The following is a 17,068-nucleotide window of genomic DNA, read 5'->3' as shown; positions in this document are numbered from 1 at the left end:
GTTTTAAGCTGCTTCATCTATATCTTATAAAATTCATCGAGTTTTTCTCTATCTAATAATAATAACAAACAGAACTCAAAAAGAACTGCATAAAATTACAAAAATTTAAACTCGAAAACGGCACGCTATTGCTGTAAGCAATTTGAGCTAAATAATGAAGAAAGAGGAAAATTAAGCATGCCATACCATACATATATCCATACATATATACCATACCATATATCATAAAGATAAGACATGCTTATATTTTTTTACAGTACAGAATAAATAGTAATAGAGTTAGTACAAAATAAACATTGACTGTTAATATTTTTGTTCGGTATTTATTGGTTTTATTATTGCTTCTTAATTTATATATTTTCATGTCTCATACAAACTTAAGTGAGATGTGGAACTAGCTAGGTTTTTTTTTACTCACACACCCATTTATTTTATATTAAAATCGTGTAAAGTCATAACTTAAATGTGTTATAATTTTTTACCATATAAAAATGTTTCCTTTTTGCTAACTAAATGGCGTTTGCGTCGAATTAGATCGCGCTATGGTTTCTTTCACAAAAAGTGATGTTATGAGTACAGATGTCACCACCTCAACCTACAGAAACTGGGGTTACACCTGCGTTGCTACAACTTATCGTGTGTTATTTTCTCCATCTGTTTCAGTCACAACTTATGACTTAATTCAGCAGAATCACCATAAAGTCATTTATTCAAAACAGGCTGAAAATAAGCACTTTTTGAACGTCAATTTTACAAAAGACAGTCTCCCTCTGTTACTGGACTTTCTGTAGATATTAAATATAAAGAAGAACGGGTAAATGAATGTTATTTTAAAAGGTATAATCGTAGGTATTTTTGGTGCTGTATAGCGTTCACGCAGACGACGTCGCGGGCAGCAGCTAGTCTTTAATAATGCGTATTTGACTTTTTTGTCAGCTACGTACGTCGTGTTACTTGTCCATGAAATTGAAGTCGGTTTTTTTGTTTGCAAGTGAACAATTTTATTATGGTCAATAAAAAACTTTGACTTTCTTAACACATTCGCTACCACTGATACTGGTATGTGTCTTCAGGCCAATCTTGGTCACAATGCTGATGTATTATGAGAATATTCGTTATTATTTCAATAATTATACTTAGTTTTTCACATAGCTAGTATATCTTTAGACAGGAAGCCATGTTAGCCTTAGTGTTTCATAAAAAAGATCGACACTGAATTTGGAGATAGGTCATGCTTAAAGTATAGGCATTATTTAAAAAAAAATCAGTAGATTCAGTGTGATTCGTAGAAAATGTACAAAGACAAATATGAAAACCATGCTTCAGTATAATAGACAAGGCGGGTAACATAGAAACAAATAATATTCATTTTTCATATTTTATATTGTCTTACAATAATATTTTATTATTAACAAAAATCTTACATTAAAACAAACATTATCAAATCACAGTAAAACATTAAATAATTTTTCATAAATTTAAAATAAGGCAAGTATTTATTTTACCAAAAATAACTAAATTACAGTACTTAGTGCCTGATCAAAATTAGAAGTATACAAATTTGATACTCATTATTGAGAAAAATCTTAGAAAAAATAAAAAAATTAAATAAAAGTTCCTTATAAAGTCAAGTACAAATTAAAACGAATTTCCAGTATAGTAGCTTTTAAAGTTAAATTTTATCATTATGAATCACAAAGCACATTTAAAATCATTTACAAGAAACAAGAATAATTAATTGATAGCATCTCGAACTAATACAAAATTTCTTTGTAAAATTTTTAAAAATGAATGAGCAACTTTTTAAGAAAAAAAAAGTAGTCACGTAGAAAACTAAGTGATACGATTTGCCTCGCTTGTCTTACTTTTTAAAATTAGTATTTAACGTAATACTAAATAATGAAGTTTAGTTTTACTTAGTTTACGAATTAATTCTACTTTGTTATGTTCTGGTGTTTGTTTATCAACTTATGTTGTCAAGTAACCTGTTGATAGACTAGACAGATGTGAACGTTTTAATCAAATGAAACAAATTCAGAATGAAAATTTAATTTTGCATCAAGTTGTTTTTGTTAATCCTACTTTTAAGTAAAACCACCTAATGAACATTCTTTATATTTAACAAAAATGATGTATAAATATTTCAAAAGACCAAATAAAAAACGCAAGCTATTCTATAAAATTTACAATTTTTTTTCCATTCAAATATTAATGATCATCATTCTGTAGTTTCATCAAAAATGTAGAACTAAAGTAAATATTATTGTGTGGACATTTATAAATAATACATTACAATACTAAAACATTAAACATTATACCTTGTACAGCTATAAAAAGTTGACTATGTATTATTATACTGGTTAATATTACATTATAAGCTCAGTACGTCTCGTACAAAAGGGTTATTAAATTAGCCGATTGTTAATATTTTATCATTATTAATTACTGAAAACGAACCTGCCTCGTAAACATTTCAGCGCACACGTCCGCTGTGCACTTCGTGGAGCCGGTCCCGTCGTCACTGTCGGGGTCAGTGTCAGTCTCACATTCAGAAACAATTGCAGGAGATTTTCTACCGTTCGAAGTGCGTTTTAAGCCGACTTCGGTAGTTAAAATTTCTTTTATGACGTCATCCGGGGTTGATTCTCGACGATTTTTCATACGCAACTGCCGCGCTCTATTTCTTATATCCGCCAGAAAACCAGTCGTTAGTTCTACACTCTCCTGCGAATCGTCCTGCGGCGATATGTCACTGAGAGATTGCGCCAAATCTGATGAAGAACCTTTCGAGTCCGAGACTGTGTTCAACGATTCCAGAGAGGCGCCAATACTTCTGAATGCCGCCATGCCTTCTAGGATTGAAACTCTATATTCGTCGTCGATTTTTGATCGAATAACAATGCCGTTGGGAGTAGTGCCCAGTAAATGAGGATCGTTTAATTTGTAGTTGAAGATTTCGGGTTGGTAGCATTCCGAAGCGCTGGATGTCATGGAAGCAGAGTCACAAGTGCACGGAGGCGCTCGATATGTTTCGTCGTTAATGTATATTATTGTGATTTTGTTCTCTCCGATGGCGTACAAGAATGGATTAACGAACTCCCAACCGTGCACCGCGGAGCTCCACTTCGGATCTTCGTTTCGTGTTCGTCTGCCACTTTCATCGACGAATACACCACACTCTGCATAGCATAATAGAATTTCAACTGGTCTACTTCGGATCAACAATATCGCTAGAGGTGGAGATTGTCGTTTGAAGGCAGCATTTACTATCGGTTCATCCATTGCAAATGATTCTAGGGAGCCAGAAGGCAGTTTCACTTTGAGGGGTTTTTCTCCAGAAATATACAATGTTTGGCTTGTGAGGAGAAGTGCATACGGCGGTCGGTCGACAGTAAGAGACCTAGCTATCTTGAACTCTGCGGTCGCGGCGTCATACCGAAGCAGAAAGACACGTCGTCCACACGCGACCGCCGCACAGAGTCCGTCAGCTTCGTCAATACCCTACAAGTAAAAGTGACATTCAATTATGATTTATGATTAACTAAATACTATTTGGTTGGCCCGTTGGCGCAGATGGCTAAAACTCTGCTTTTCGCTGGGTGTAAGTTTTTTTACTCCTACCAACTACACGGTCAGGGCGAACCCACGGTGGGATAAGATAAACTCAAACCTATTAATTGATAGTTTAGATTTTAATAAAGAAATTTTAGATAGATTGAGCTAAAACCTCCGCAAGTTAGTTTGAAATAGTGTAGGTAGTGAAAGTAAATGACAAGTTGCAGTAAATTAAAAGAATCTAATTTTCTACAATTTTTCGAGTTGTATAATTATTTGGTTTTTCATTTCCTCTACAGAATTTATTCATCACAAATATATATCTTATAACATACACAAACTTGCCAACGTAAAATGGCATTATAATGTATAGATAAAAAGTGTAAAAAAAGTATATAGCTAAATGAGATGCAGCTATATATTTTTTAAATGATAAATATACATATTCATCATAATTATAAATAATACTTATATAACACTCAGACTGGGGACGGGAATCAAGCAGAGAAACACAATACTACAATTCTCAAGAGTAGTATTATTTAGGTGTGAGTTCTTGTAAGGTTGAGGTATTTCCTGCAGCTTTAGATTTGTATGCGGGTCCCCTCCTCTCTGCAAGCTCGATAAGCTGTCGATCCCGGCTGTTATCATAGATATCTAGATAGAGACCGTTACTCATAACAGGGAACATATCCGGCAACCCGCAGCGGAGGCGCGACGTGGATTAAGCTTCGGCCTTTCTCCGATCAATCTCCATTCTCCTATTAATCTCCATGGAGAAAGAGGCCTAGTCCCAGCGGAAGAGAAGACCAGACAGACCGAATCATATGAGCACACATTTGGACGTGAACGCTTCCGCGCTCGGGAGCCACTGACCCGCACGAGGCGCGGCGGCGCGGCGCCCGGCAGCGGCACGCGCGCCAGCTGCAGCGCGGGCCGCAGCGCGCAGGCGCGGCGCAGCGCCGACGCCAGCGCGGCCAGCGGCGCGTGCGCGAGCGAGCCGCCGAGCGCCAGCAGCGCGCGCCCGCCCGCCGCGCACAGCGAGGCCACGCCCTCGGCGCCCTCCGCGCCCGCCGCGCCCAGCGAGACCACGCCCTCAGCGCCCTCCGCGCCCGCCCACTGCAGCCGCACCGGCCCGCGCAGCGACTGCAGCCCGTCCGGGCAACCTGGAAGTGGCGATCCGCTTTATTGTTATGTTTCATCATTCCAGCCTCTTGCAGTCCACTGCTGGACATAGGCTTCCACAACTTCGCACCAAAAATGCGTGAACTCATATGTGTTGCCCATAGTCACCACGCTGGGCAGGCGGGTTGGTGACCGCAGGGCTGGCTTTGTCGCACCTAAGACGCTGCTGCCCGTCTTCGGCCTGTGTGTTTCAAAGCCAGCGGTTAGATGGTTATCCCGCCATCAGAGTCGCCTCTTACGCGACACCCACGGGAAGAGAGGGGGTGACTGTATTCTTTGGTGCCGTAGCCACACAGCACAGTTATTATATTATTGTTATGTTTATTTAACGAAAATCGGAGTGAACGAGAGAAAATTATTAAAGTTTAATATTCCTCTTTTATAAATAAAAGATTTCATCTAGTGCTCGATTTAAACTGATTGAAATAACTGTATATACATGTTACAGTAACAATTTCGTTGTGCGGTATGTTTTGGAAAGTGAGAGGACTCCTGACAATATTTTTACCTCAACAATCAACACATAGAATTTTAGACAAATTCAGTACCAATTTACTAGTCGAGATCAACTTCAGGTTAGCAAGAACAGTTTGAGATACGAATGATAAAACATGTCACCATGATATCTCTAGTTTTATGATTTATTTTAGCATTAGCACTTACCTATGGCGAGTGTGTCGGGTGCAATGTAGAGTGCGCTAGTCGGTTGCGACTGACACTGCAGCAGAGTAGGCGGGTTGAAGCCCACAGAGTCAGTTGCGGGAGTGAGTAGCGAAATCCAGCGCGAACGCTCAGCGATACTCGAACAAACGATCGCTGCCTCCGTGCCGCGGTCGCTGTACTCTAACTTCACCTGCATATATTATTATAACAATAACAATTATATAACATACTATATAAGGTCCTCAATTATTTGAATTTAAATATGAACATTTCCTTTATTTCAATATTGAAATATCAAGAAACAAATTTTAAAATTACATTTACATCAAGATTAAAGATTTATATTCAAGTATAATTAATATAAGTTAATATTTCTCAATCGTCTTGCAATTGCTATTTGACAACAATAATTGCACAATTTTCACTGTATAATTTTTTATACACCAGAAACACCGGGAGCATCGGAAGCGCGTTGCCATCCCTTACCCTCCGCAGGAGCTTTGGCCTACTACTTTAGAGCTACTATTTATTATCTTCAGTGAGATTGAGGCCCAGTTGGACTGCTCCAAATGTTGCGCAAGATATTCCTGGCTGTGGCCTGGCAGTCCCATGTGAGAGCCGTAGCTCCAACTCACGGTGAAGGCGCGGTTGGCCTCGTTGTGCGGCAGGCCGCGCGCCCGCTCCGCCAGTAGACGAGCTCGCACGGCCCCGTCGCCCGCGCCCAGCACCAGCTCCCGGGAACTGCAGCGCGCCTGAACTCGCTCGCGGGACCCATCCGCCCTGAAACAATCACACACACATGACACAAACATTTTGACAACGCATTAAGGCAACGGTCTCAGCACTGACTTATGGTTGTTGCGGGTGCGATCTCCGCACATACCCATTGCAAATTTCTTTTTTTTATATATGTCACTAGGTCGGCAAACAAGCTTACGGCTCACCTGATGGTAAGCGATTACCGTAGCCTATAGACACCTGCAACACCAGAAGCATCGCAAGCGCGTTGCCGACCCAATCCCCAATCCCCCCAGGAGCTCTGGTCACCTTACTCACCAACAGGAACACAATACTGCTTGAAAACAGTATTATTTTGCTGTGATCTTCTGTAAGGTCGAGGTACTACCCCAGTCGGGCTGCTCCGTATTTTGAGCAGGAAATTCTGCCACAAGTCTCCACATTTGTATTATCCATAAAGATGTTTGCCAAAGTCTGGGCGTTTGTGCTTGTGCATTTGCGCTGGGCGTTTGTGCTAGGCGTTTGTGCTTGTGCATAGGTAATTAAGTCAAAACTATCAACTATTGATCTGGTTTATCGTACTTTATTGTATTTTTAATACAACTGGAAAGTTTTAAAGCTGTCTTGGGTTTTAATAATAATATACAGTTACAGAATTCAAGTGAATAGTCTGTACTTGATTGATGTCTTGATTAATGGATTCAATTTATTAAGTTAGGAATATAGTTTTTTTTTCCGTGAGGCATGTCGCGACAACAATCAATATAAATGATCGCGTAGGCAACGAGCGTCGGATCTCACTCAATGAAGCATGTAGTTGCCTATTTACTACACAGTTCATTACTCCAACAGGTATATATATTAGGCTTTTATTTATTAATTTAATGGTCAGCTTTGAGGTTTTTTTACCTACTTGGAGTAGTCATTCAACAACACGAATGGCTCTCATTCATAGGAGCATTCATTGTTATGTATAATTTGTTCCAACTGTTTATCTTACTTACCAGATAACAAGTAGGGTGTCATCATTTCCCTCCGAAGTGTTTAAGTTTTGAGATCTGTAAACATAATAATATTAAATTAAAAAATCATTCAACCGACATATCGTTACAAATATTGACAATTACGACTTACCCATTTACAATTTTCTTTGGTTTATTATTTTTTCGATCTCGTCTCGGCGTCGGCGGGAAACTGGAATCATTTAATGTTTTAAAATAAGATAAACAATATTATATATAATTTATTTATTTGCACTCTTTATTGTACACTAAAAATTATTAACATATCAACAGAAAAAGATAATTATATTTAGTATTTATAGAGTAATGAAATAACATACTTTACATCGCTATTAGCATTTGCAGCAGCGAGCTTGGCCCTCAAACGTTCCACTTCTTCGCGTAATTCCCTGCGAGCGTTCATAATATATTTATAATATATATATTATATACTATATATATATACATATATATATATATATATATATATTATTTCATTTCGTATTTGAGTATATACTCTAACAGTAAAATAATAAATTTTAAATTGAATTCCGATTCGTAATACACTTATAAGAAAGAAGATTTTCTACTGTCAAATTGCCATGACATGTAATACGAATCGAACCTTCGAGTTACGCTTAAAAAATATTTATTTAATTGTAAAGGTGTTTGGGATGAGTTTAAACTTATGATACTAATACAGAAGTAGAAAATACTCATTTTAAGATTGGATAATCCTCCTAAGCATACACATACACTACCCAGTAAACACATGACATCAACTTACGTAAATGTGATATTAAAATGATATAACATGTTTTATGTCACAATGACATCACATTTACGTAAATTGAAGTCATGTGTTTACAGGGTAATTTACGTAAATGTGACATTAACATGATATAAAATGTTTTATGTCACATTGACATCACATTTACGTAAATCGACGTCATTTGTTCACTGGGTAATCTCTTGCAATAGTGGGAAAGTGATGAAGGGCACTGCGAGTGAATCCGCATAATTATCTAGTAATCAGTGAGTAACCTGTTGACCCGGAGCAGCGGCGGCGAGGCGGCCGCGCGGCGCCCCGACCGCCCGAATAGCTTGTTACTCAGCGAACACTTTTTACGACCCGCTTCCTCCACTTTAGCCTGGCACAATTTGAAAACATGATAATGATGAACTACTGGACAAACAAGGCGAATTAACCTATATTTTTTATTATTAATAAAACATCTACAAATAAATTAATTAAACATCTACAAATATCCAACGACCTTTATGAGAATTTAATTGAAACAGTGACGAATATATCTGTGTTCTCAATAGGCCTGTGGAACATTACTTTCATTATGCTGTCGATTTTTAACGTCAGACCTTAATATTCATATAATATGATATATAAATAAAAATAATAGTAAAAAAAGAAATTAAAAAAATGGAGAGCAGTAGTATTTTTTTATTTAACAAAAGAACCAATTTTACTTTATAAGGAGTGTTAAAAACGAAAGGGAAAAACAGTTAAATTTTTATCTATGTTGACTGTCCAATCTCCGGTATCACGCAGAAGGTTTACGGTGCGTTTCCACTGCTGCGAAGGTCGAAGGAGGAAGGGGGCGGGCAAAAACAAATAACCGTGAAACTCGATAGTAGTAGAAAATTAATTTCTTTTTGATGTAAGACTTCTTTAAACACCCTTGACTTGGTGAGTAAGCTGGTGAAGACGTGATGACAGCGTTAATGAAGTGTGATCGGGCGAGGCAAACCGATCGAGAGAGAGTGAGAGAGAGAGAGAAAGAGAAAGAGAGAAAGAGAGAGAGAGCTGCGAGGACAAATTTTCTTTTTCTCTCAAAGCCAGTTAAGTTTCTTATATCTAAGACACAGTGTAGGCAGTTAAATACGTTTTACATTAGTCTTTTGGTCTAAAGTACACTCGTTTTATATTAACTGCAACATTTCATTTAGTTTCATTTCCTACACTACTTGAATGATAGCTTGGGAAGGTTTTAGCAAAATCGACCTAAAATTTCCTTATTAAAATCTAATATCTATTATTAGCTTCGAGTCGAGGGTGGGCAGATGACCTGACCTAACCCCACCGGCGCCACGGGTGCGCCATACCTGCAGGAAGTCGATCAGCTTGGCCTGCTGCCGCAGCGTTGCGTCGGCCTTGGTCTCGCGCGTGCGCCACCACGCCGTCGCCGCCTCGTGGGCCTCGCGCGCCGCCTCCGCCTCCTCCTGCCATATTAATAGATAATTAGCCACATATGAAAATGTAAAATATATGATAAGGGAGCCACTTATCACGTGAGTCTCGAAAGAGGGCCGGGGTCCGGAAAAACATCCCGAAATATCACAAGGAGGAGAAGTAGGGGGATATATTATAATATCATGTGTATTTAAACTTCATTGAATGCGAACAATGCCAACATACACCATGCAACCTTAATAACTGCCTAGGAAATTGTATTTCGTTGCTTAATTTTTGAAAATTTAATTAATTGTTGTCCTTTGTCATATACAACAGAACCAGACCCAAGACTGCGGTAACTGATCACAGTGACAAAAACGAAGTGCACGTGCGCAGTGTCGTCGTCTCCTCCTACAGTTAACAGTTAACACACGCGGCGCTACCTGAGCAGTGTCGCCGCCTCCTCCTGCGGGTAACAGTTAACACACGCGGTGCTACCTGTGCAGTGTCGCCGCCTCCTCCTGCAGTTAACAGTTAACACACACGGCGCTACCTGCGCAGTGTCGCCGCCTCCTCCTGCAGTTAACAGTTAACACACGCGGCGCTACCTGCGCAGTGTCGCCGCCTCCTCCTGCGGGTAACAGTTAACACACGCGGTGCTACCTGTGCAGTGTCGCCGCCTCCTCCTGCAGTTAACAGTTAACACACACGGCGCTACCTGCGCAGTGTCGCCACCTCCTCCTGCAGTTAACAGTTAACACACGCGGCGCTACCTGCGCAGTGTCGCCGCCTCCTCCTGCAGTTAACAGTTAACACACGCGGCGCTACCTGCGCGTCGGCCAGCGCGGCCTGCAGCTGCAAGGCGCGCTCGTGGTGCGCGTGGGCGCGCGTGCGCAGTGTCGCCGCCTCCTCCGCAGTTAACAGTTAACACACGCGGCGCTACCTGCGCGTCGGCCAGCGCGGCCTGCAGCTGCAAGGCGCGCTCGTGGTGCGCGTGGGCGCGCGTGCGCAGTGTCGCCGCCTCCTCCGCAGTTAACAGTTAACACACGCGGCGCTACCTGCGCGTCGGCCAGCGCGGCCTGCAGCTGCAAGGCGCGCTCGTGGTGCGCGTGGGCGCGCGTGCGCAGTGTCGCCGCCTCCTCCGCAGTTAACAGTTAACACACGCGGCGCTACCTGCGCGTCGGCCAGCGCGGCCTGCAGCTGCAAGGCGCGCTCGTGGTGCGCGTGGGCGCGCGTGCGCAGTGTCGCCGCCTCCTCCGCAGTTAACAGTTAACACACGCGGCGCTACCTGCGCGTCGGCCAGCGCGGCCTGCAGCTGCAAGGCGCGCTCGTGGTGCGCGTGGGCGCGCGTGCGCAGTGTCGCCGCCTCCTCCGCAGTTAACAGTTAACACACGCGGCGCTACCTGCGCGTCGGCCAGCGCGGCCTGCAGCTGCAAGGCGCGCTCGTGGTGCGCGTGGGCGCGCGTGCGCAGTGTCGCCGCCTCCTCCGCAGTTAACAGTTAACACACGCGGCGCTACCTGCGCGTCGGCCAGCGCGGCCTGCAGCTGCAAGGCGCGCTCGTGGTGCGCGTGGGCGCGCGTGCGCAGTGTCGCCGCCTCCTCCGCAGTTAACAGTTAACACACGCGGCGCTACCTGCGCGTCGGCCAGCGCGGCCTGCAGCTGCAAGGCGCGCTCGTGGTGCGCGTGGGCGCGCGTGCGCAGTGTCGCCGCCTCCTCCGCAGTTAACAGTTAACACACGCGGCGCTACCTGCGCGTCGGCCAGCGCGGCCTGCAGCTGCAAGGCGCGCTCGTGGTGCGCGTGGGCGCGCGTGCGCAGTGTCGCCGCCTCCTCCGCAGTTAACAGTTAACACACGCGGCGCTACCTGCGCGTCGGCCAGCGCGGCCTGCAGCTGCAAGGCGCGCTCGTGGTGCGCGTGGGCGCGCGTGCGCAGTGTCGCCGCCTCCTCCTGCAGTTCCCGCAAGCGCCTCGCCGCGCCGCTCAAAGCCGCCTCTGATGTCGCCGCCTCGCCTTCAAGTGTACCAATGCGTGCTTCCAACTCTTCCACTAGGCGGTCGCGGTTCTCGAGCCGCTCCTGCGAAAATAATCTCATAAATCTAAATACTTTTCTCTTGAGCACTCAACGATTTTGATACGGCTTTGCGTGACGAGAGCTTTACGAAAAATGTGATCAGGCGAGGCTAACGGAGCAAGAGAGAGAGAGAGACGAGCACACGTTTTCTTTCTCTCTTTCTCTCATAGCCAGTTACGTTTCGTATATCTAAAACACAGTGCAAGTTTTACTCCAGTCGTGTGGTCTAAAGCACACTCGTTTTTTATATACAATTACTTTACATACATACATACTTTCGTGTAACAGAAAACTCAATGTTTTGTCTATTACTGAACCCATAGATCAGGGGTATCAAAGATACGGCCCGGGAGGTGTCACAGAAAAAGAATCATGACTTCACTCGATATTCCTCTACTGAAGTTTTAAAATGCGCACACTACATTTTTTTTTTAATTTCAATCTGACCTGCCTACACATTCTGAATTTAGTATATGGCACTTTGCAGAATTGAGTTTTGATGGTATATTTTACTTCAATGAATATTTTACCGTTCTTACAATCAGATGCGCTCATCAACATTCTTAACTTTTTATTTTTGTATTTTATTTATAGATTATGAATCAAACTTAACACACTAAGAATACATGTGTTTCAAAGTATATCACAATTCCAGGCTAACTTAACATCAAAGTATACACTTCACTAGCGCTCAGACACCCAACACTATTTTTAACCGACTTCTAAATAAAGAGGAGGTTCACAATTCGATTGTATTTTTATTATTTATGTTTTCTTTTTTTTATGTATGTTGCGGTACCGATTTTGATGTTTCTTTTATAAATTAAAAGCTAATACTTGTCATGTAGTTCCATTTAAATATGATCGAGATATAATGAGCACGTTTTGAGTAATCTTTGATGACGCGTATTTAGGAGACGGTGCAACGCCACGCCACGCCAACGCCATCTATCTGTCTTCATTAAAACTACTTCAGTGTAGAATCGGTCCAAGGATGCATCTACTACTATAACGTAGTGAGCTGTATTAACTACTAGGGTAACAGTTTGTTCTTTAAAAATAATTTTAATGATTCTTGTTTTAACCGAAAGCGGATTGTCTTGTCTGATTGTTGGAATCTTTGAAAGCGTGTATTTACTTGACTATTTTTTCGTCTACTTACATTGTATTACTTTTACGTTTGCGAGCAAAAACAATTATTTATGCACATATATGCAATCATTTATGCACAGTCGAGACGGTCAAGTAATCGACTTCCGAAAGTAGAGTTGTAGATGTTAATAAGAAAGAGAAGAGTGGGGAACACTCACGCGCATAACATCCAGCTGTGAGGTGGCGAGTCGCAACTGCTCGGCCACGTCAGCGGCCCGCTGGTCAGAAAGCTCCGCAGTCGTAGTCGCAGCAGTGGCCTGACGCTCGACTTCCGAAAGCTTCGTGCGTGTCGCCTCTAATTCTGAGCGCAGACGCGTCGCCTCGTTCTGTCAATATGAAAAAAACACTCCAAACTTCAGCAAAGGATAAAACTAAGTTTCTTTTTGTTTTTTAAGAGATACAATATTATAGCACTAGTTCGGCAAACAAGCGTACGGCTCACCTGATGGTAGGAGATTACCGTAGCTTATAGCAACATCAGAAGCATCGCAAGCGCGTTGACGACCCAATCCCTAATCCCCCCAGGAGCTCTGGTCACATTACTCACCAACAGGAACACAACACTGCTTGAAAACAGTATTATTTAGCTGTGATCTTCTGTAAGGTCGAGGTACTACCCCTGCTCCATATTTTGAACAGGAAATTCCTGCTGTGCCCTACCTCAGTTCCTGCTGTGCCCTACCTCAGTTGATTAAGGTATTATTAATACGACATTTTCAGATGTTTTGAATGCCGTTTTCCTGCAGTAATTCACAATTTATTGTTGACGAATCGCCATAGAAAAATTATTTTACCTAAAATGCAAAGGACGCTTGACACAACGTTTAACTATAAATGATATATATATAACCTCAAGATCCTGGTTCTTCATCTCATGCAAGTCCGTTAACTTCTCGAGATCAGTAAGTTGCTCTTCCAGTAGAGCACACGTCTCTTGAAGAGCTTTATTATTCTGAAACAATAAAAATTCCTTAGTATTAGAAGTTTAGTAAAAGAAAGTCATATTGAACGCAATTTACATGTTGGCAGCAACACGAACACATCTTTGTATTGATATGATTATATTATAATTTTCTAACACAGTGACATGCAAACAGTTATTTTTTTCTTAAACTATAAATCTTGTCGTTTTTTGGACTCACATATAACGCTAGTGTTAGCATGTCACTGTCTTAGTCATGTAAAGTAATATGTACATGGCATGATAATTGCGCGACAATCGCAAACTTCTAATAAACAAAAACACTGATCTTGTGCGATTCAAAGACTTACTATAACCAGATGCGAGTGTAAAGTCGACAATGCACAGTCGACGGCTCGGCAGCGGCCACATAATAAGTCAGCTGCGAGTGCTGCCCGAACACGTTGCGTCCACACCAACTTACTTAAGTACCTAGGTTTCGGCCACATTACAGGCTTATCACCGAGTGACTTCGTTTCACGCTTATAATTGTACGCCACGCTTTCAAATTAAGTTTTCTTTGTACTAGGAAACAATATTGTCGCACAATAACGATGCACTGTACTTATCAGAAGGTTGTTTTAAAGACTTGTCAATTAGACTTTTCCACAATTTCAACAATTTGAAACCACAAGCACTAAAAATTTCAAAGAAAACTCGAACGAACTCCAACTATTCAACTATTTCAAGGAATTGGCGTTATATTACACTAGATATATGGGAATTAAATATCGGCACGGATTATGGGCGCTCGTCGACATGGTTAGGATAGCATTGCGCATTGTGCAGGGGTCGCAGAAAAGTTTTGTTAAAAAATAAATGATATATATAGAAGTATTCTGTACTCATTAAATATTTATATTTCAAGCGATAAAATGTTGAAATAAAGTTAAAGTTTAGCACTCAATAACTAATATGCAAATATATAGTCACGCGTTTTTACCAATCCCAGATAGAGAACTGAGAACGTAATGTGAGCGTTGTGTTAATATAAAGATGACAATGGTCTTTTGTTTATGATTATGTTTTCTTTTCCATTGATAAACATTTTTCTCCACACAAAAGGTATAAATACTAAACAGAATAATTTATTTACAAAGTGCCTACGCAGTGGCGGATTTACAAATTTGCTGCCAGTAGGATATTAAATTTTTGCCGCCCCTATGACCTCTGGAAATCAATAGCTTATTTCCTACTAGGAGTACAATTAGTCGTCGATTCAGCGTTGTGATGTCAGCTACCCGAAAAACGACCAAGTGCTTAGTCACGATTATTTTGGCAGACCTTTTTTTCGATCGAGAGAACGAAAGTAACCGACATAGCCCACAGAATTAGCAAGTTGAAGTGGCAGTGGGCTGGTCATCTGTGTCGCAGGACTGATGGCCGTTGGAGCAGACGAGTTCGGGAGTGGAGACCGCGTCTTGGCAAGCGCAGTGTGGGGCTTTCTCCGAGCCGTTGGACCAACGATCTACGTAATATTGCCGGTGTGAGCTGGATGAGGATTGCGCAAAACCGGGATGTCAGCCGCGAACTTGGGGAGGTCCAGCAGTGGACTGCAATAGGCTCAACTGACTGACTGACTGACTCCCGCCCCCTCAAATTTTGCCGCCCGAAGCTCCAAGGTTACTCAGCCTACTGGTAAAGATACCATTGTGCCTACCTAACTACTCTAAATTTGAAAGATTGAGTAAAAACTGGTCAAAATCTGAGTGAGCTTTAGCCACACGATTGAAGTAAAACTTCTGCACAATAGGCCTGCACTATGTCTTGGATGTACGAAAAATAAACTAGCTACGAGGAAAAGAGACAATGAAAACGTGCGCTCGAACCTATCTCTCTCTCTCGTCACGCATTCACCAGCTGAGTCCCCAAGTCAAGCGTAAATGAAGTTCAGTTCGGAGCCAGAAGCTCACCTGGTCGAGCTCGCCGGTCCGCGCCCGCAGGGGCTGCACCTCGTCGCGCAGCTGGGCGCGCTCGCGGGCCGACAGCTCCTCCTGCTCCTCGGCGTGCAGGCGCCGCTTCTCGCTGTACTGCAGCTCGCTCTTCAGCTTGCGGATGTCGTTGCGCGACCTGCGCGGCGGACCAGGTTTACTGTTACGTATTTGTTTGTACCGACGTGTTTGTGTGCGAGGGTTATGACGCGTACGAAGGAAATTAATTGTAGGCTTGTAATATAAATTTAATAGCTATTTAGTGAATGTAGACAAACGATTGTACTATCTGCTTTTTTAAACAATTTGATGGCGCTCCAAATCACAGACTTATGATTTAATTAATGCTACTATAGGTAAATGAAATAGCGTTGGGCGAAACAAAAAAAATACTAATGAACGAAATTCCACACAATGTGTTATTTTACTTAATCTCAATCAAATTAATTTGCGCATTAAAATTATGTATATTTACTTACCTATCGACTTCTGCTTGTAATATTTCATTGGTTTTCTGCAACTTCTCCAGCTGTTCTTTATACATCTGCGACTCTTTCTTCAACTGTTCATACTGTGGTTTCAAGGTTGTGATCTCTCTGTGCACTAAGCGAGCCTTATCTTCCGCCGACTTACGCGCCTCTACGGCCGATGCGAGTCGCTCCTCAAGTTTCTTTAAGTCTCGAGCTGTCACTTTAGCGTCTAGAGATAGATCGTTATATTCTTTCTCCTAAAATGTGTCATTTTATAAATTTATCCATATTACATATACGCCTAGCTCTGGGTTAGAAATATAAATAGAAATCATCATACATACCTTGCGCCATCTAGCTAAATTGGCAGCTCTCGCTTCTTGACGCAGCGCTGCTAATTCATCAGCGCGAGCCTAAGATAGAACTTTTGATATAATTTATGAATAATGAACTTTCAAATCACATTATTCGTTATAATAAACGAAATTAGTTTAGCCGTACAAAATCCATACGAGGCTGGAATAAAATTTTTATACATTGCAGTTCAGTAATCGTAAATTTAAAGTAAGGAAATCATACATAGTAACACGTAACAGCTACGAAAAAAAAATTAAACTTAGATAAGTTGAACAACCTGGAGCTGAGCCTCTGCGCGCTCGAGCTGCTCCTTCAGCAGCGTCACCTGCGCCTGCAGGTGTGCGTCGGACACGCTCTCCGTGTCGCTGCGCGCGTCCAGCTCCGCGTCGTCCGTGTTGGTGCCACTGGACACGGCCGCTGTGCCACCGGACACGGCGCGCTCCGCCTCCCTGCTAGCACAACGCGTACACGTCCGGTTCTCTAGCGCGCTCACTTCGCGCTCCAGCTGTCGGACCAGTTGCTCCAAGCTCGTCACCTGCGTTAATAGTTTGAACTCGTAGCGATATAAAGAGAGAAATATTATTTATTACTTATAACGATATGGCTGTAGGTACACCGAATTTTTTATTTTCGTCAACGCAACGGTCACAGCACTAGATTGTGGCTGTTGCGCTGGCGTTTATGTTTTGGCCATACGGACGTTTGCCGCGATCTGGGTGTACGTGCGTGTATTTGTGTGTCTGGACCTCGACACAGAAGTAAGTCAGGCCTCTGCACGCGGCGCCTAACCGACG

At 42.3% G+C, this 17,068-nt stretch overlaps 1 protein-coding gene across 1 annotated transcript in view; it reads right to left on the bottom strand.

Moving 5' to 3' along the window:
• Positions 1-2,442: 2,442 nt before the first annotated feature.
• LOC123663641 (citron rho-interacting kinase) overlaps positions 2,443-17,068 on the bottom strand; it is a 32,200-nt gene continuing 17,574 nt past the window's right edge. The window contains exons 16-32 of the mRNA XM_045598308.1: positions 16,552-16,809; positions 16,262-16,330; positions 15,927-16,174; positions 15,430-15,586; positions 13,406-13,507; positions 12,714-12,881; positions 11,197-11,406; positions 9,264-9,380; positions 8,187-8,293; positions 7,484-7,552; positions 7,276-7,335; positions 7,146-7,199; positions 6,039-6,183; positions 5,404-5,593; positions 4,666-4,721; positions 4,428-4,608; positions 2,443-3,488 (exon numbers count right to left, since the gene is read on the bottom strand). Of these exons, the coding sequence (XP_045454264.1) occupies positions 2,443-3,488; positions 4,428-4,608; positions 4,666-4,721; positions 5,404-5,593; positions 6,039-6,183; positions 7,146-7,199; positions 7,276-7,335; positions 7,484-7,552; positions 8,187-8,293; positions 9,264-9,380; positions 11,197-11,406; positions 12,714-12,881; positions 13,406-13,507; positions 15,430-15,586; positions 15,927-16,174; positions 16,262-16,330; positions 16,552-16,809 (3,237 nt within the window). The remainder of the gene's footprint in view (positions 3,489-4,427; positions 4,609-4,665; positions 4,722-5,403; positions 5,594-6,038; positions 6,184-7,145; positions 7,200-7,275; positions 7,336-7,483; positions 7,553-8,186; positions 8,294-9,263; positions 9,381-11,196; positions 11,407-12,713; positions 12,882-13,405; positions 13,508-15,429; positions 15,587-15,926; positions 16,175-16,261; positions 16,331-16,551; positions 16,810-17,068) is intronic.

Source organism: Melitaea cinxia, chromosome 20 (assembly GCF_905220565.1).
Source record: "Melitaea cinxia chromosome 20, ilMelCinx1.1, whole genome shotgun sequence".
Classification (NCBI taxonomy): domain Eukaryota; kingdom Metazoa; phylum Arthropoda; class Insecta; order Lepidoptera; family Nymphalidae; genus Melitaea; species Melitaea cinxia.
This window is presented reverse-complemented; position numbering and strand designations above follow the sequence as displayed.